The 20842-nt window shown below is 35.3% G+C and overlaps 1 protein-coding gene across 1 annotated transcript; it reads left to right on the forward strand.

The window, feature by feature from the left end:
• Positions 1-1043: 1043 nt before the first annotated feature.
• On the forward strand, positions 1044-18277 carry LOC109100500 (DNA helicase MCM9-like). The gene is made up of 15 exons (XM_042755942.1): positions 1044-1193; positions 1829-2185; positions 9847-10163; positions 11482-11563; positions 12249-12449; positions 13022-13147; positions 13278-13397; positions 13529-13703; positions 13801-14003; positions 15131-15334; positions 15411-15493; positions 15576-15721; positions 16609-16887; positions 17064-17364; positions 17427-18277. Exons 2-15 carry the CDS (start codon positions 1867-1869, stop codon positions 17937-17939), a joined length of 3069 nt encoding a protein of 1022 aa, XP_042611876.1. The 5' UTR covers positions 1044-1193; positions 1829-1866; the 3' UTR covers positions 17940-18277.
• Positions 18278-20842: the final 2565 nt, after the last annotated feature.

Below are 20842 nucleotides of genomic sequence, written 5' to 3' on the forward strand. Positions count from 1 at the left end.
CTCACTAATTTTAAAATAAATGCAGTATTTTATATTTATATTATGGTGTATGCGTAAGAATAAATAATTATTGTGACATTTAATGAAGTGTGTCTGCTATGTGAGTAAACTTTTAGACCATTCAAGGAACCAAAAAGCAAAGAACATTTGATTTTAAAAAAATGCCTGTATTTAGTTTCATATACATCAACACATATTGCTCTGAAACAAGGAAAAATAAACACTTTTATTGTCATTTGACTTTTTCTTTATATAAAAACAATAACCCTAATAATGACAAATCGATTATTGAAGATTAGAGGTGAGTTTATGTGTTGTTATATATATATAATGTATAAAAAATGGTTTATGATCTGCAGAATGGAACATATGAGAGAACAAAGGCTGTTATTAAAATAAAATAAAAATTGCATTTTTTTAAATTAAAAGTTTTTATTGCATACGTTTAATGTACAGTAATAATTTAACATATCTAAGTATTTTTGCAGTACCATTTCATTTATTTAAATAATTAAAAGTTATGTATATAAGTTTATTAGAATTTAAGTAAACACTTCTTATCTTTAAGATAATCAAAAATCATTAAAAAAAGGATACATTCATCTCTTATTCATGCATCTTATTCAAACGCTTCCTTATTACAAGAGTAAGAAATCAAATACATAGTTTTAAGTCTTCAAGAAAAGTGCAAAAGAGAGGTTTACGCTTACAAAATTAACATATATGTGTAAAAAATTTAGCCAGGGATAAAATAAGGTTGAATCTTAAAAAAAAAAAAAAAAAGAAACTAAATACTAAATAAATATATAAAAAACGGGACTTTTATACTGGCGGTCAACGTCATCGATTCTCCGCATGGCACGTTTTCCGTTTACTGGCTTCTTACCAAGTGCAGAAAACGGGGGGAGCTAGTATTTATCGCATACCCTATAATTATATCAGCGCTAGAATATACACAAAAAATAACAAATTAAACAAAACATAAGACACTGAAAACGTTGTTTTTTTCAGTATTATGAATGGCTTAGAATGGTGGTTATGTTTTGCTAGAATTCAAAGTTTGTTTACACGTGCTCCCCTACAGTGCAGAAAGATTAGGAATAAAGCGCCAAATCTGAAAACACGGACAGGAAGAAACACCCATACGTGAATGTTGTTGATGTGGTCTATATAACTACTGCTCGTCTATCCAGGTATGTTAAATACAGAACTGTAGGAAAGAAATATGAATAGGGCATTTTGTTGTACTTGTCGGTTTCTATTGTTTGTTTGCAAATTTTGCTCAAGAAAGTAATGAGCGCAAAAGAAATTGTTTGAACGCTTGCTGAATGCGTGTTATATCAAGACCACGTGAGCTGTCAAACAGCCGTGTCCTTAACTTTTTTCTAAATTGAATAATTATTATTCATGCAATTTTATGAGCTCAAATTAATTAAGATAATGCATGAAACATTTGTGGTTTCATAAAATACTTTGGCAAGTGCATATATATATATTAAATGGGTTTTTAAAAATGTGATAAAAAGTGTTAGGTTAATCAAGAGTTGTACTTTTACAAAACCGGTTTGTCTAGTAAGTTAATCACAAATGACCTGAAAGGTCATACATTTCTCAAAAGGTGTGGAAACCCTGAATCAAGCACTTAAAAATAATAATAATAATAATAATAATAATAATAATAATAATAATACATTTTCCATTATAAATGCATTTAAAATGCATAAAAAACTATCTCCATTTACTATGATACAAAGTGTACGAGTACGTAAGGGTTTGAAAAGGTGAACTGCAATTTATGTACAGACCATCATCCACTGCTCTCTTGCAGAATACTTCATGTCTTAAGTGGTCCGGTTCAGTCTTCAGATGAACATGATGCTCAGTCAGGATCAGGTGTCCTTCATAGGACTGGCGTTTGAGACTTATGTGATGGAGAACCACAAGAATGACATCCTACAGATCTTCCAGGAGGCCAGTGAAGATGCTCACTATCCTGTTATAGTGAATGCCATGACCTTATTCGAGGACAATATGGAGGTTGGAGAGTGTTTCAATGCGTTCCCCAGCCAGGTGCTGCCTATATTTGACAATGCCCTGCACAGAGTAGCCCAGACCATATCTCAGTCTTCTTCCTCACCGGCAGGAGAGTTCAAACTCAAACACAATCTGCATGTTCGTATATCAGGTAAGCATGTATAAGAGTGTCCACTCTTTTACACTGACACCTGTATCAGGACTCGACAACCAAGATTTGATATGGTTGATATGGTGTTTGTGCAACTTCTAGACCAGCCTGACAGAACAACCAATAACATAAACTTGGGGCGTCTTTGAAAAACCTGTTTGGGAAATATTTTTTTCTATTAGCTAGTGGTGCAGAAATCACACACTTAATCGTTAAATCATTTTGGGAAAAATACAAGGGGGAAAAAGTACAACATATTCCAAATCAACATTAAAAGGAAAAAATACAGTAGAATAATAATAGGAAAATTAATCAGTAACACTTTACAATAACTATAATAACAATTAGAGGTCGACCGATATATCGGGCCGATATTTGTCATTTTTTAATATATCGGCATCGGCCGATATTCGTGTTTAGTAGCGCCGATTTAAATTCAGGCACGTCGGCGGGCAGCCCCGTGTTATTGGTGCGGTGGAAAGTGCTGCTGCCGCATGTGTAGGACCCCAAGCCAAAACTTTTGGAAGATTCAACAAGAGTCCTGGGAGATAAAGGTAGTCAGAGAATTTCACTCTGTAAATGAGGTGGAGTAGGTGGCAGTTCTCACAAACACTGCAGCGTGATTGAGGGCTCCGTTACTCCGCCCCGCTCACAGACAGCACCGTGCTCGGAGAGACAGCTGTCCTGGAGCAGCACAGAACGGTGAATGACATTTGTTCGGAAGCATGGTTTGATGCAGACATTAGCCAGGTTTCCATCCAACTCATTTGCATTTAGGGATGTCAAATATTTGATCATTTCCATGATCGATCGTCGTTTAAATTAACAATCAATGAAATAAGCTTAATGCTGCAAAATGCGTCTGCAGCGGTATTATTATGTGCAAAAGCCACTCGGAAAAAAAAAAGCTTTCTCACCCGAATTATTAAAGGGGTTTTAGTCTGAATAAAATGCTAGGAAATAGGACTGTAAAATGAATATGTGATTATGATAATTTGATAAAATGAAGGGAGCGCGCTGTACGTTTGAGATCCATTTTACTTTGTTGACTGATTTCCGTCAAGGAGACCGATGAATGCGCCTCTTTAAATGGTTTCGTGGTGCTCGTTGTTGTATTTTAAAACGCAATTGCAATGTTTTCAAATGACACTATAATATTAAGAATAAAATTATCCAAAACGTAACTGTGGCGCATGTGACTGTGCTGCGCAGTCAGTGAACCGCTTTTTCACATTAAACATTTTATGCGAGTATTATGACCAGTACTTTATTTGATCCTGTTCTGCAAAATGTTCGATTTTGAATTTTTGCATTCCGGTAGGCCTATTTGTTTTAAAAAATCCTGCATTTACAGTGCATTAGATCGTGACAGTGCAATGCGTGCGTGCAGACGAGGACGAGCACGCGCGGGTGTAGCTAGATGTTTTTGGAGGTTATTGCTCCCGTCTCGTTCTGCACATATCCAAATGTTTCCATATTCGCAATGTATCTGAATGTTAAACTATAATATTTGTAATTTTTTTTTAATGTAAACTAGACGGAAAAGATCATCCTCTTCACACAAACGTCCTTGGCATAACAGCAGAGTGGACCGGTATACTATGGTCTATTTAAACTGACCAGTGTAACCTTTTATATGTTTGGTTGACTGTACTTAATCTTAATAATGAACAGACTGCGATGTAAGTTTGAAGTTAGAATGCACTTTAGATGTTCTGTGTCATTTATACAAAACACCAATGTTGCTGGTTGCTTGTGTGTTTGCAGCACTACTATTATTTATTTTTTATATATATTATTTTTTATATTTTTCAGTTTAATTGATTTTTATTTATAAAATTGTATTTCTTTTATTTAAATGTAAAAATCGGCAGCTCATATCGGCCATCGGCTGACCCTGACCTCTAAACATCGGCATCGGCATCGGCTATAGAAAAACCCATATCGGTCGATCTCTAATAACAATTTTATTATTTAGTTTTGTAAATGTATTATATTAATTTGTTTTAATTGTAAATAAAGTCATTTCTGCTGTCAACTAATCTTGCTGAATCACATCTTTCATTAATAAGTTAAAAAATATTTTTTCATTTATATATAATTGCTGACTTATAAAAATGCTTATAAATTATCATGTGTGTGTGTGTGTGTATATATATATATATATATATATACATATATTTATTTATTTATTTATTTATTTATTTAATATTTATAAAAAACTAAATGTTCTAAAGTTTGTATGTATATATATATATATATATATATATATATATATATATATATATATATATATATATATATATATATATTATATATATAAACTTTATATATACATAATGATTATATAATATTTAATAACTAAAGTTTTATAAAACCTTTTATTTAAAATTTAAAAAACATCATAATTACAGGATTATTTCCTTAAGTAAAATATCATTATAGTCAATATTCAAGTATATACATATTTATAACTTTTAAATTTCAAAAACAGATCATTCAGATCAGTTAAGCATTATATAGTGTTTGGCATTGACCTATTAGTGAAAATTATTTTAAAATATAAATATTTGAATTTTTACATTTTATGTTTTCATAAGCAAAGCATTCAAAATTTAAAACAATTTAAATTGGAAATTTCATTATCAGGTCTATGATCAAAAAGTGTTACCAACTTGTCTGTCAAGGTTCTGAGAGTAATGCTGTATGTATACTCCAGGATGTCTAGACTAGAGTATGTGCTATAAATATTGCAGATCTAGCAAATGAAACTCTTAGGCCTGTTTGTGCACAACAGTAAACAATTCCTCTATTTCCAGTTCCTCTATTTCTCTATTTGACATGTACCATCCCGTGATCACAAGTGGCTTGTGTATGGCTGACTGTTCTCTTTGCGTCACTGGTAGATCTGTGCTGCCATAATAAAACCGCAGAGTGCCTCTGACTGCCTGTTTCATTTGCTCTTGAAGGCCCGCAGCCTATTAGTTTGTCAATGCAACACAGAGGCTGTTTCCTCCTACAAGCAATTAGACCCCAGCACACCGTGGCAGACAGCTCGTTTGTCCTGCCGTGAACCGTTATCTGTTATCATGGTCGCTTCCTCTGATCTAGTGTCATATAACCTGCAGGATATGCTGATGTGTTTTTCTCTGTTACAACGGTCTCGTTATGCGTTGGGACGTTGGTTCGCTGTGAGAGCGAGCTGGAGGGAGATCAGATGTAGCTTTGAGTAGCTGGTCAGGTGTGAGTGCAAACACTGCATGATGTAACAACAAGAGGAGCAAGGGCTCTGCAGGAAGGGTATCGATCCGGATCTGAGGAGAGAGAGAGAACGTCTCATGTGAGAGGTGAAAAAGACAGACACATGGGCTGTCAGAGGAAAGAACAGCTGAATGAGGCTTTAAAGGAATATTTCATGAAAATTCTCTGTGTCGCTTCGAATTGTATGCTGTTATATTTTCTGTTGAACATAAAAGGAGAATTTTTGAAGAAAAAAAAAACGCGGAACTATATGGTTGTGAATGAATGAGACTTTGTTGAGGAAACATTTCAAAGTGGTCAGACTAATAATTTACAGTCAGACTTGTGCTTGGTGGCAGGGTCATTAACTAAAAATAAAACACCTTTGTTGTACATTGAAATAAAGCTGAAATATAATAGGAAATCGGACGAGGCCTTAGCAGCTAACTGAAATAAGTTACATGAAAATTACTAAATGGAAATAAATAAAAACTGAACTAAAAGAAAACAAAATGAAATACTAAAATATTAAAAAAAATAATGACAGTATTAATAAAAATGATAACAGCACATAACAAAAAATACTAAAAATTAAACGAAAATTAAAATGAAAACTGAAAATAAATGCTATTTTAAAATAATAGTAATAAAAGTAAGCACTATTAGTAAATATTATTACTATTATTAGTAATCATAATATTATTAGTAGTAATTATAACTATTAGTCGTGGGTTCGATTCCCAGGGAACACACATACTGGTAAAAAATGTATAGCCTGAATGCACTGTAAGTTGTTTTGGATAAAAGCGTCTGCTAAATGCATAAATGTAAATGTCTATTAGTTAAAACTATTAAAAGTAATAATTATAACTATTCATAAGTATTATTAGTAATCCTACTATTATTAGTAGTAACTATAACAATTAGTAAATATTATCTGAAAAAACTATTAGTAAATATAAAATGTGACAACTAATATTTTACTAATAAATTAGTAATGTTACAACTAACATTACTAAACGCCAAAAGTACTAAAATGGACATAAATATAAACTAGATCTAAAATAAAAATAATTTAAAACGGAATACTAATATATATCATATATACTGAAATACTGAAAACCGAAAATATGAAAATAAATGCTATTCAAAAATATTTAAATATTGTAAGTTAAGTCATTTCTATTCTCGACTAATCTTGTTGAAGTTGTGTTTGTTTAAATAATTATTTATTTTATTTTTATTTATTTATTTATATAAAATGTTAATAAATTATGTATTAATTGATAAATATTATTATGTAGTATATAATTTGTTTATTTAATTATTAAAGTTATTTGTAAAACTTTCGTTATTTAGAATTTAAGTGAATATTTTTTCCCTATTTATTAATTTCTAAACTTGCTAATCTTGTACAATAAAGCTTGAATCTTTCATTAAGTATTTCCAAATTATGCATACATATATGTATATGTATGTATAATATAATATATAGAATTATCTTATAAATTAAAAAATTAACAAAAAAGAAAACCAAAAATATGAAAATAAATGATATTTTAAAAAACATTTTAAAAACTATAAAGAATACAAAAAATATAGGCCTAGCATATACTGTAAATAGCCATGACTCTGACTGCTGTAGGGAATGTGTCAGCAATAATCAGCTGACTGTCCTTTCCTATTCCCTGGATGTTTTATCCCGTTTGTGGACAAATGAGAGTTATAAATAGCCCGAGTGCAGACTCCACTCCTAGATCCAGCGTGCTGTGTAAATCTGGGTGTCATCTGCATAACTGTGATGTGCAATTTTGTTCTTTCTCATTATTTGACTAAGTGGGAGCATATACAGGCTAAACAAGAGCGGTGCAAGAATTGAGCTTTGTGGGACTCCACACGTCATGGACGTCCACTTATACTTATCTCCTATAATCACATAATAACTTCTCCCTTCTAAGTATGACCTGAACCATTTAAGTGCCATCCCAGAAAGCCCGACCCAGATTTTTCTAGAAGTATGTTATGATCGACAGTATCAAACGCAGCACTTAAGTTCTAGTAATACCAGCACTGATATTTTGCCAGAATCAGAATTAAAGCGAATATCATTTATTATCTTAATTGGCGCTGTCTCTGTGCTGTGATGCGGTCGGAAACCAGATTGAAAATTGTCCAGATATCCATTTAAATAATGAGTAGTAGTTCAGCTGATTTAAAACTACCTTTTAAATAATCTTGCCTGTAAAAGGATTTGATATTGATCTATAGTATAGTATACTCAATATGGTGTTATCAAGATAGAAGGTCTTTTTCAGAGGGGGTTTAACAACTGCAGTTTTCAGGGAGTTTGGAAAAGTCACAGAAAGAAGTGAGGCATTCACCACTTCTAAGAGATTTGCTTCTAAACAGTTAACCACACTTTTGAAAAAAGACGTGGGAAGTTTGTCAAGATAGCAGGTTGACGATTTAAGGTGCTATAATATTTCTTCCAAGATTGTACTATCAATTGCTTCAAAAACAGACATAGTAACTTCTTTTTGAGATGACGGTCGAATCTGTCTAGCCTCTGCATAACTTGAGGATGTGCCAATCGCCTTTCTGATATTATTGATCTTCTCAGAAAAGAAGGAAGCAAACTCATTGCCTTTGCTGTCAGAGAGCATTTCACTGGGAATCTGACTTGAGGGGTCTGCTAGTCTCTCAACAGTAACAAAAAGAGTGCGGGTGTTTTAGGGCTGGATGATTTTCCTGATTTTATCGATTAATTTGAATTTATTGTCTTGCCATGATTTTATTTTTTAAGAAATCGAGGAATTGCGATTTTGAATAGAAATATTACCAAATGTTAGAATTAGACACTTTGACAGTATGCCGGTGATAACAGTAAAGAGAAAAGAACGATCCAACGCATGTTGTTGCACGTTATTAACCGATCATGTGTGGCATGCTCTGTGGAGGACCATAAATTTAGCGCTAGGCATCATTAACAGCGCTTTTGTTTTGACAAAGATGAGGCAGTGGAATAGTTAAAACATGCAAGAAGATGGGAGTGAACTTCTTTTAACTTGAGTGCAGTGTTTTTAGTATGGCGTTTCATGCAGGAGACACTGCAAGAGACGCGAGCGCAACAGTCAAACACATCCATGTTTACACAGAGAAAAAAAACAATGGAAAAGCAGTGCAATCGAATAAAAAACCTGTAAAGAACAATATTATAGAATATTAAGTTTTTTATTCACAATCTCCTCATCACAGGCAGAATTTTCCATTTAACCAATTAATTCCCAAAATTTCCCATAAATTCCTGGTAAGTTTCAATATTTCCAAAATTCTCCAGATGAAGTTCCCATGGAAACCTTTCGGAAAAATTCCGGAAATTTACCAGAAATTTTCCACACATTTGCAAACCTTACAAGGGCACCTCAAAATAAAGTGTTACCGTATTTTTCTTTGCTAGTTCACGTTAACTAATATAATTAGTTAATGTTAAAAACCAGGACCTTATTGTAAAGTGTTACCAACATTATTTTACTTGTATATAGAGAAAATTTGAAATGCATGAAAAGTGAAAATTTCTGTGTACATCTTTCAGTGATTATTCAAGTACAAACTTTGAATACTGTTTGTGCTGCAGAAATTTAGACAGCATAACCTTGTAATGAAGCAATATATTTGGGAAACACAATGGTCAAAATCCTGTGCAGTTTTCACAAAGGTAATTTTAATCTAAATCCTGATCATGAATATTCAGTGTTTCGCCCAGCCCTAATCTGCTTATCTAAAAATAGCAGACTGACATAGACAGCAAGAGTGTGAAGATTGTTTTAGATGATGTATAGGCTTGTATTTGATCCCTGAGGTATGTGGGATGGATTGTATTGCATTGTGGCGAAGCCAAGTGCTTTTCTCTCCTGTCCTGCAGGAGATGATTGCCGTCACCTGTAATTACACGCTCTTCATCTGTAGCCCTGCAGACGTGACTCATCTGAATAAACACACTTCACTGAAACCCATTTTCTCTGTAGCCACTGCAGTCTGTGTCTGTGGTTAGAGGGGAAAGAAGAAGTGAATGCAGTTTTATTGCCTAAGTAACTTTGACGTTTTTATGTTTTTCTATGATGCAACCATGCGGGGCCAGGTCATATTCAAATATTGAACACGCTCTGAGTTGATTCATTATGCAAGAAAGTGCAAGAGACTGTAACTCTGCTTTTGTACTTTTAATGAATGAACATGCAGCACCATCTAGCAGTAGGAGACAAAATTTCTCAAACAGGAGCCCTAGAAAGGCTGTGGTGGAATAAACACTGACATCCTGTGGTTAATTTTGAAATAGTCAACAAAAAAAGTCAACATTTTGCTCACCCCCATGCTATTCCAATTCAGTATATGGCTTTCTTTCATTACTACATGTTTTTTAGGTTTACCTATGTGTCCCGAGCTGACCAGAGATCACATTCCTAAAGCTAGAGACGTGGGTCACTTCCTGTCCGTCACGGGCACGGTCATCCGCACCAGTGTGACTAAAGTGCTGGAGTTTGAGAGAGATTACATGTGCAATAAATGCAGGCACGTGTTCTCCGTGCAAGCCTCTTTTGAGCAGTTTTACACCTTCACTCCACCCACCAGCTGCCCCAGTGAGGATGGATGTAATTCTTTCAAATTCACCTGCCTGTCAGGAAGTGACGCCCCTCCGGCCGCCTGCAAGGACTACCAGGAGATCAAAATCCAAGAGCAGGTGAGATGTTGTTTATTCATGTACAGTCACCCTGGAGCAATCTGGTGCTAAAGAAATAGTTCAGTTCGGCTTTCTTCTTCCAAGATGGGGTATGGCAGATGACGACTCTGAAACTTCCATAGTGTTTTGTGTGTTTTGTGCATCAGGACATTCAACCAACGTTCTGTGGGCGTGATGTCCATGGCTGAGACTTTATGGCATGGGTTTCAAAACAAAATAAAAAAAGAAACATAATATTATAAAAAATTATATTAAATAAAAAAAGTATATAAATTTAAATTATTTAAAGAGGTCATCCGATGCAACGTGCACATTTACAAGTTGTTTGAACTGAAATGTGTGTTGGTAGTGTGTGTACACAACCACCCTATAATGAAAAAGATCCACTCTGTGTTTTTTTTTTTTTTATCTCGTTAAATAATTTCCCCTTTCTCAAATCGAGCCAATCTCAGATGCCTGTCTGTGTGACATCACACAGACACAGGCCCTCCCACGATAGTTGATTGACAGGCCGTCTTACCTTAGTCCCCCCCTGAGTGAGCTGTGAGCTGTCCTCCATTGTGTCGACTTCGGTGCAGGGGAAGACAAGAATGTCTCTGATTAAGCAATTGAGGTTGTTTTGTCGTTGGATGTAAAAATGAAACATAGCAGTCGTCATTTACTCCCGACATCTGAGCCGCTGAAGACGGAGAGGATTAACGTTACTTTCGTTTTTGAATGGAATGCACCGATCACCGATCTGCCTAAATGCGTTTATGTTCGCACAAATCATTCATGATCCAGCTTCGTCTACAGAAGAAGTATTTAAAGGTTTTTTTATGAATCTTTGCAAATTGCCTTTCCTAATATGTGCAAGTTAGCAAGTCTCATGGCTGAAGTTTACAGTCTACTCTCACCCCACGGAAGAGAGGGGCGGGGTCAGCAGAGCTCATTAGCATTTAAAGCAACATGGACTAAAGCAGCTTGCTGTAAACAGCTGATTTTGACAGAGTAAAAAGGGTGTTTTTTACACTACCATTGAGAAATTTTAACCAAAGTATTTTATAGACCTTTCATTATAAGACCCTAAAGAATCATATTCAAACTTGTGGAAAATGGGCATCTGATGACCCTTTTAAAATAAAATATTATTATAATTATTAGTTATATAATCATATAATTTAATAATATTTTATAAAATATAATTAAAATAAAACTAAGCAAATTTTAAGTAAAATAATATGTAAATGTAATGTAAAAGCATCTACAAAAATAATAAGAAAAAAGATGTATGTAATGTATGTCGAAGTATGTTAAACCAGTGCACCTTCACCAACAGGTACAGAAACTGTCAGTGGGCAGTATTCCTCGATCTATGCTCATCATCTTGGAGGACGATCTTGTGGACAGCTGCAAATCAGGTAAATGCTGTCCAGTCTGTATTTTATACATATATTTACTGGCTTAAATAATTTGACAGTGCAGGACTGATTATCTGTATGACTCAATAACTCTGGCCAGTCCTTCTCACTGTTAAAGTCTGTGTGAACCGGAAGTTGCTGCTGACTTTATTACAGTGTAGTGATGTATTTCCAGCTGAAACTGAAATAGAGGGCATGGTTTTATTTTTGCACTCCTCCTCTCTGTCTCTCATTCATAGCAAACTAACTGTTTTTAGGGGTGTGTTTAAGGATATTCTGCCAAACTGACGTCATCAGTGAAGGAATACCATTCCAGAGCGGAAGCAAATGTTCAGATTTTAAGGCAAATTTAAGATTACCAAGACAAAAAAAGATGTCTTGGGGACTTTAATACTGTGTTGTACAAGACTGGCTTTATTAAGATTTTCTCGTGAGAATGAATTCCAACATAAACAACTTTCTTTTCAGTCATGTGCTTCAGTGCAATAACAATAACATTGTAAATAATCAGATTTGTTGTAGAATTTATTTTTTTTATATATGTATTATATAAAATTATGTATATTTACAGTATGTAATATAAGCAGTTTTTGCATTGCATAATGTGTTACTTCTATAATAATAAAAACATTCCTTAGGGAAAAATCATGTGTCTTTTTCGTCCCCTCATACCTTTCTCACACAGGCGATGACATCACAGTGTATGGAGTTGTGTGTCAGCGCTGGAAGCCGATGTTTCTGGATTGCCGCTGTGATGTAGAGATTGTGCTGAAAGCAAACTACATCGAGGTCAACAATGAGCAGTCCACCACAGCACTGGTGCTGGAAGACATCCAGAAGGAGTTTGAAGATTTCTGGGACAGTCACAAACATGACCCCATTGCTGGTTGGTGTCTTTTTTTAAATATTGAATCTGGAGTACCAGTCTAGTAGTACAAATTAACATTATGGCATGTTTAATACCATGTCTTCTCGGCATTTAAAAGATTTCTCTCTTTCTTATTGCTATACAAACTCAATTAGAATCCCTTTAGAGGAAGTTCAGTTGATTAGGTGCATGAAACAGTGTTGTAATCTGTTCCCAGTGGTTTTTTCTGAGACACACTGTCACTGTTAGGCTACTATATGCTCATAGGGTTACTGGGTTAGGGATTTGAACAAATCCCTAACTGCAAGTATTAAACTTTGGCATGTAACTCATCCTGTATCGTTTGGGCTGTGAACATGAATAATACCTCAGTCATGTGGCTTTTTGAGCAAAGGTGTTTTCTGAACAGTCAAATGCATGATTTTCTCATTGATGTTAGAAAAAGTGGTGGAAAAAATAGAGAACCACCTAGTATGGCCTAGAACACCCTAGCAGCCAATCATAAAGTAAAACAGCTCATGGGATTTAGTGTGGGTTTATGAATCATATGTTTATGAATCTCTGTCTCTCTTTCTCTTGACATTCTAAAGGCAGGAATGAGATCTTGATGAGTCTCTGCCCTCAGGTGTTCGGCATGTATGTTGTCAAGCTGGCTGTTGCTATGGTTTTGGCAGGTGGGGTACAGAGAATAGATGCATCTGGAACCAAGGTGAGAGGTATGTGTTCACATTGCACATAATGGGCAGTCTGACATTTAGACTTATCGTGAAACAAAGTTCAGAGGTGTGCTTGAAAAGTGTACTGCTCTTGTAAATAGTTCTGACTCAAAGCATGCTCTCGGTTTAGGAGAGTCTCATCTGTTGCTTGTGGGCGATCCAGGCACTGGGAAGTCACAGTTTCTGAAGTATGCGGCTAAGATTACACCACGCTCTGTGCTCACTGCAGGAATCGGATCTACTAATGCAGGTTCCACATATTGAAGATTGCTGCATACACATACTATTTCTGGCACATACTAAGCACTATTCACTTCTGCTGTGCAATGAGCATTTAGTGCTGTTGCATCATTGTTTGTATCATTGTGAAATACTGGTCAGGTCTGACAGTGGCGGCTGTTAAGGACTCTGGAGAGTGGCATCTGGAGGCAGGAGCCCTTGTTCTCTCTGATGGAGGTCTGTGCTGCATCGATGAATTCAACAGCATCAAAGAACATGACCGCACCAGCATCCACGAGGCCATGGAGCAACAAACCATCAGCGTGGCCAAAGCCGGGTGAGTGCAGGGAGAAATAATGTCTTCTTGCATTTTTTTTTAATTTACCAAAAGTTTTTGAGCATCACATTCAATGTCCCATGTTCCTCTTTTGTAGAATGGTGTGTAAACTGGACACAAGGACTACCATCCTGGCAGCTACAAACCCAAAGGGGCAGTATGACCCAAATGTGTCAGTTTCTGTGAACGTGGCCCTCGCCAGCCCCCTCCTGAGCCGCTTTGACCTCGTGCTGGTTCTGCTGGATACTAAAAACCCAGAATGGGACAAAATAATCTCCTCATTTATCCTGCAGAACAAAGGTTTGTCCCAGAGAAAAATCTTTTATTTTGTAATATCAGGGGTTTTCAATGTAGGTGCATATTATGTGAAATCTGAATACATTTACATTTAGTTGTTTAGCAGACGCTTTTATCCAAAGCCACTTACAAATGAGGACATTGGATAGATATTTATATCTAGCCATTGAAGTATGAAGTTGTCCTAAGACAAGAATGCATTTTGGTTTTAGGACAACTTTGATAATAGGTTTTGATCCACTTCAAATGTTGACTATTTGTATACATATATTTGTACATTTATATAAAGGTTTGTCCCAGAGAGGATTCTTTTGTTTTGTAATACCAGAGGTTTTCAAAGTAGGTTTATATTATATTATATTATATTTTGAAGGTTGAAAGAAGAAACAAATGTATGAAATTTGAATATATATTTGGAAATCCTGAATATAAAGTTATAATGCTAAACATAAAAATATTTCCAAAGATTTAGTTAGAACTATATTTGGATGCACATTTGACATTTAGGCTTATAACCATATATTTGGATTTACATAGCATTTTATATACTTATTTATGTAATTATATAAAATATTTTGAAATTATTTTATTTATTAAAAGTAATAAATGTATATAATATTTATATACTATTTTACATAATATTCTTTGTAGAAATTCAAACATTTTTTTCATATAATACGTTACACATATCTATGATAATCATTTTTAATTAATTTCTTTGCTCTAGAAGTGGGCCTTATTTCCTTTTTCCCCCCTTCCTTTGAATCATGTCCTGGTTCCATGAATATATTTTACACATTTTTAACTCGATACCTAGCTCATAGTGCATGTTTGTTGTTGTACATGACATACAAAAAAAGTAGTAGTTTGTGAGGTGTCATCTGATGTATTATTGGATCAGAATCCCCCCGCCCCATCCAGCCTGACTGCTGGTTCCTGCTTACCTCATGGGATTTGTTGCTTGTTCAGTCTTTCGTTATTTTCCCAAGTGATGCCACTTTGAAAGAAACTCTTTGATACTGACTAGAAGTTAATGGTGAAGCCTTGACATTTGTTGAATATTTATAAAATATTCATCTTAACATCTCCCCCTTTCTCTGAACTCTCTTCCCTCGTGTTTTTCCCCACAGGAGCGCCGAGTGAGTCTTCATGTTTATGGAGTATGGAGAAGATGAGGGCCTATTTCTGTCTGATCAAAACGCTTAAGCCTTGTATAACACAGGAAGCAAATACCATCCTGAGCCGCTACTATCAGCTGCAGAGACAGAGCGACAGCCGTAACGCCGCCCGGACGACCATCCGCATGCTGGAGAGTCTCAGCCGCCTCGCTGAGGGTCAGATGCTCACATGCAGTATAATATCTGACACTCATCTCATAAGAACTGATGCTCATCTCTCTGTGTGTTTCAGCTCATGCCAGGCTGATGTTCAGAGAGACAGTGACAGTAGAGGACGCTGTTGTGGTGGTATCTGTTATGGAGTGCTCCATGCAGGTTTGTTAATTACTACTTCATCATCCGGAAGCTATATTAAATTGTTGAGGACTGGATTAGCATATTTTTATGTTTGCCTTAGGGAGGCGCTCTACTTGGAAATGTGAATGCTCTACACACCTCTTTTCCTGACGACCCCTGTGAACAGTATAAAACACAGTGTGAGATTGTGCTTGAGAGGCTGGGATTGACTGATACCCTACAGAAAGAACTCCAAAGACTTTCAAGGTAAAACTGGAATGATAAATTTAAAATACAATTTTTTATTAGATTTGTACTATAAATAAAAAGTATTATCAAATACAAAAGAGAATTGTTTAAATATGTAATATTCATGATAAAATATGTATGTTTAAATACAAAATATTATTTAATATAGTAATATAAATTATACTTATTTAGATTGATATGTAGTAAATATAAATACGTTATAAAAGTCAAATTAAGTTAATTTAATTTGTATTCATTTTGAAATATAATAATAAAAATAATAACAAATATTTGATAGTAATAATACTATATATATATATATATATATATATATATATATATATATATATATATATATTTTACCAGTTAGTATTATTAGTTTTTGTTTTAAAATACAGTTTTATACAATTGTATTTAATTAGTAATATGAATCAAACATTATCAAAAATAAAATGTATTAATATGTAATTTTGTAACATGATTTTAATAGATTCAATTCTGTTAATAGTAAAATATAAAATGTCATTATTAAAATTTGTATATACGTTTTAATATGGAAATCATTACCGCGACTGAATAAAAAAAGGTGTTAGTGAATTTTTTTTTTTTTCAGAACTGCGAGTTAATATTTTGAAATTCTGACTTTATAACTTGCTATTTCAAGTTTTTATCTCACAATTCTGAGAAAAAAAAGCCAGAATTGCGAGTTTGTATCATGCTTGAGTAAAAAAAAAAAAAAAAAGTCAGAATTGTAAGATAAAAAGCAATTACCTTTTTTTTTTTTTATTCATTGGCGGAAACAGGCTTCCGTATTTTACAGCACATAGAAAACTTGCCTAAAATTCACCTGAGCCCTGCAAAAATCTGAGATTCCTCCTAAGAACATCTTTTGTGCTCCTCTTTAGGCTAAATAGCAGAAGACCGGACTCCCCTAAAGGGACCGGACCATGTAGTGACCACACCAGCGAGCGTCCAACTGGTCAGAATCACAGTAATGGTGAGGTGACCACTGATTCAGACCCCAGCTTGGACTGGGTTCCACTCCTTATCCAGCCTCGAACTGGAGCCGGCTCCGTCGTTCACACCTCCCCCGTCATTACCTCCACACAGAACACCAACACCACACTGGGCGGCACGGCGGTGTTGCCTAGCAACAGCCATTACCCATACGCCGCAAGGGTTCTGTGTGGGAGAATGATGAGGATCCATCCCCGTGGTTGAGGCTGTTGTGTGGAAAGAGGGCTCCAAAAAGCTCAGAGAAAACGGTTGAAAGAAGAGATGAACAAGCATCCCTCCCCGCTGAGCAAGGAACGAGTTTTAGGAGAGACAGGTGACGATTTAGAGGAGATATTCTCCACAGTACACCCCAAAACGGGGAAGAAGAAACCCTCAAAAAAGAAAAAAACACAACCATTAGTCCTCCTGACATCAGAGCCGAGAGCGGAGAGGATTTACGCAGCAAACTCACAAACTTCACATTCAAGCCCAGAGAGAGAATAACTCATGCCGATCAGTCGGTTGTGAAAGAGAGTGCCAAAGTGGCAGTGCATGAGGGGGCGAAACCTACCACGTCTCAGATGCCAGAAACACGGGCCGAAAGTGGGAATCGGTCAAGCTCACATCATCCAGCAGAGGGCAGCAGAGCTAATGAGAAACCCTGGCTAGGAAACTTACAATAAAACCAAAGACATTTCCTCTAAGGTCTTGAATGATGTGAGCACAGCTCAGGAAAGAAACATCTGAGGACATTGAACCTCAACAACAGCTGCTGTCCAGACTCAACAGCCTCACTCCAGGTGAGAATAATGGCAACACTAATAAACACCCACAATCCCCACCAAGGACAGACCACCCAAAGGTGAAGGTGGCCAGTTCAAACTCGCCCACACTCTCTAGATTCTCTTTTACGGGCTCATCTGAAGAAAACACTGGTGATAAAACAGTCCCAGCTACAAACAGCAGCACAAACAAAGGGCCAGCAAACCCACTTTCTGAAGACCAGGAGAACACAAACAAAGCACACGGACCAGGAAAAAATATAACCATAGATGCGAAGGTCACCACAATGCAGACAGGCAACATGAGGACAGAGCCCTCCGACAGACAGGAAGAAGCCGGAGAGAACGCTACAAAGAAGAGGAGATGTTTTGAGTTGGGCTCGGGAGGCCCTGCAGGACTCCTCAAAGGTTTTTCACTGTTCATAGACGATGAAGATCTAGATGCTGACTGGATCTGATGCAGCAGGAGACGTTTGTCATGTGTATTAGCAGTATATCTATTTTTTGTGTTTATTTGTCCATTTAAATGCAGTGTGATGTGTTTTAATGGCTGAAAAGATTCTGATGTCACTCTAAAAAGAGTCTCTATTTGCCCTTTTGTTTTCGTTAAGTAAATATCAGTTACATTTTTATGTCTGGTTTTGTTTTCTCAGTAACTCAAATTATATAGTTACATTCATTTTTATCCAAACCCCTTGCAGTTTTTTTTACATGCAAGGTTACATACCTTTGTTATTTTTTTTTTTTTTTAAAGTTATGTTTGTTTTTAAATGTTTTTATGGAAGCCCGTTTCTGCCCCTGAATAAAAAAATAAAGGTAGTTGTGACTTTATATCTCTTAATTTTGACACATTTTTTTTTACTCATAATTTTTACATCACGTAATTCTGACTTTTTTTTCTCTCAGAATGTGGGTTTGTTTGTTGTTTGTTTTTCCTCAGAATTTTCGCGATATAAACTTGCAATCGCTAGTTATAAAGTCAAAGTTGCGAGATATAAAGTTGCGGCATATAAACTCACAATTCTGACCTTTTACTCAGAATTGTGAGAAATAAACTTCAAAGTTGTTATAAATCCAATTCTGATTCTTATTTTCTCAGAATTGCAAGTTTTTACATTTGCATGTTAAGTCAAAATTGTGAGATATAAAGTCAAAATTGTGTAAAATCGCAATTGCGAGGAAAAAAACTCAGAATTGCATGTTTATATCACGCAATTTAGACTTGATAACAATTCTGACTTTTTTTTGCAATTGAAAAAAACTCAGAATTACATGTTTATGTCTTACAATTCTGACTTTATAACTACTAATTGCAAGTTTGTCACACAATTCTGAGATACAAAAAGGTCAGAATTTGGAGATTTTTCACTAATTTATCATTATTTAGTGGCAGAAATGGACTTTCACTAAAAAAAAAAAAAAAAACACTAAATAGAATGCTATTTTTAGTATTGCTCCTGTTTTAAAATGATAAACATCTCACTTGTTTTGCAAGAGACTCTTAAACATTTGAGCAGAACAGTACATTAAAAAGCACCTTTCTACACTAGCATTTTCCCCCTAAAGTCCACTTACTGTACCCTTTATGTACCAAAACCTTAAGTTTAATTTTACAAGATAATTTTTCATTCTTCCTCTGACCCTTAGAATCAAATGTACTGTTTTTGCTACTTTACCTTTAAGATTTCTATAGTTAAATCATGTTATGATTGCTGAATACCGAATAGGTTGTAAACAACTGGGCGGTCATGTTCATTTCCACATGGTTCTGACCTCATAACCATGATGATTTATGAAGGGCCCCTTTTTTGCATCTTATTTTTTGAAAATGGAATGTGTGTGTGCAAGGGAGCTCTAAATTAGTCTTGTTTAGTTAAAAAAAACACACACAATCCTTTTCTTACTTTAAGTAAACAGCCAATTCTAAACATATAGTAAAACAGTGCAAGATAATGGGGTCATTTACATTTAACAACCTAATAGTGCATGTTTAATTGCCGTGCAGCGATTTGTTGTTCAGTGTATTCGCCCAGCAAAAATAACTAAAGGTGCCTTCAGCCCATGCAAAGCCAAATAACCATCAAAACAGACGTTTTAATGCTTAGTGGATGCTGTAAGAGATGTTTTCAGGCTTGAACAATTTACCCCTTGGGAGCAATAAATAACACCATGGTGAAGAGATGTTGTCTATTGTCATGGTGACAAATTGCATTCCATTGGGAGTTTAGGGATGAATGTACTGCATTCGGTGATAATAGGATCATACAGGACAGGATCTGCTGCAGTCCCCAAAGTCAGAATCATGATTAAGATGGTTAAGTCAAGCACATTTTACTTGTTTTGTCATTCAAACCTCTTTAACACAAAAAACAATTCCACCTAGTTTGTTTATTGCTGTTTTAAATGGAAATTAATCTTCTTTTTAGGCTCTTTTCTAAGGTTATTGGTGTGTGTGAGTGTATGATATGTATTTTTTAGACACCTTGTAATGCAGTATTTGTTCTTGAAATAAGGACATGCATGTGTTAATATACGACTATAATAAGCTTCTGTTTTGTCTTGAAGCAGTTATGAGATCATTTCCATTGACTGACTGAGTTACTAGTGAAGTCTAACCTTCTATTGGAGAGGGTCAAGGTCTGTACAGCTTCAGTATTTGTCTCAGAGGAGAACTGCGGTAAAGGGAGCTGAAGGGAAGATGAGACGTTAATGGACCCTAAAGCTTCCTGCAGATGGATCACTGGCCTTATCAATAATGAAGCATTATTGATTTAATGTCTCTGAATGTGGCACCAAGGATACCCAAACTCACCATTACATCATTCATTTGGCATCGTACAGCGTTTTAGAGGATTGAATTTGGGACTTTTGCCATTTTAAAGCTTTTTTGCAGCAAATATGAAACATTTTAGTCTGGACTCTATGGTGAGGTCTAATAAATAGATATCTACAGTTTGTTTAATTACAAGTTTCCGTATTCCTTAACAATTTTTACTTTATTTAATTTTTTAATTCTAGTCACAAGCCTTTTGGTCTTTAGGTCAGAAGGCGTGAAACTTTCAGTTTCCCCATCAGGTTGTTTTGACATTTTTGAAAGCCTTGTGTGTGTCATGTCAGAACCATATGTCTGAGTGATTTTGGTGTCTTTGGTGAACATTTGAGCCACTGCACATCTAAAGGAGCACCTTTCTTTAAACTCTATTCTGTTCTATTCAGCAGAGTTGGAGTTTTGTTTGGCAGGACCTGGGATTTTCCTTTTAGGCGTGAGTTACAGTAGAACACTCTTTTTTTTAGGCTAAGCATGGAAATCTTTGAGAAACAGTCATTTATGCCGGCAAGCTGTAATTTGTAAAGATTGATA

The sequence above is a fragment of the Cyprinus carpio genome, unplaced genomic scaffold (assembly GCF_018340385.1).
Source record: "Cyprinus carpio isolate SPL01 unplaced genomic scaffold, ASM1834038v1 S000006759, whole genome shotgun sequence".
Classification (NCBI taxonomy): Eukaryota; Metazoa; Chordata; class Actinopteri; order Cypriniformes; family Cyprinidae; genus Cyprinus; species Cyprinus carpio.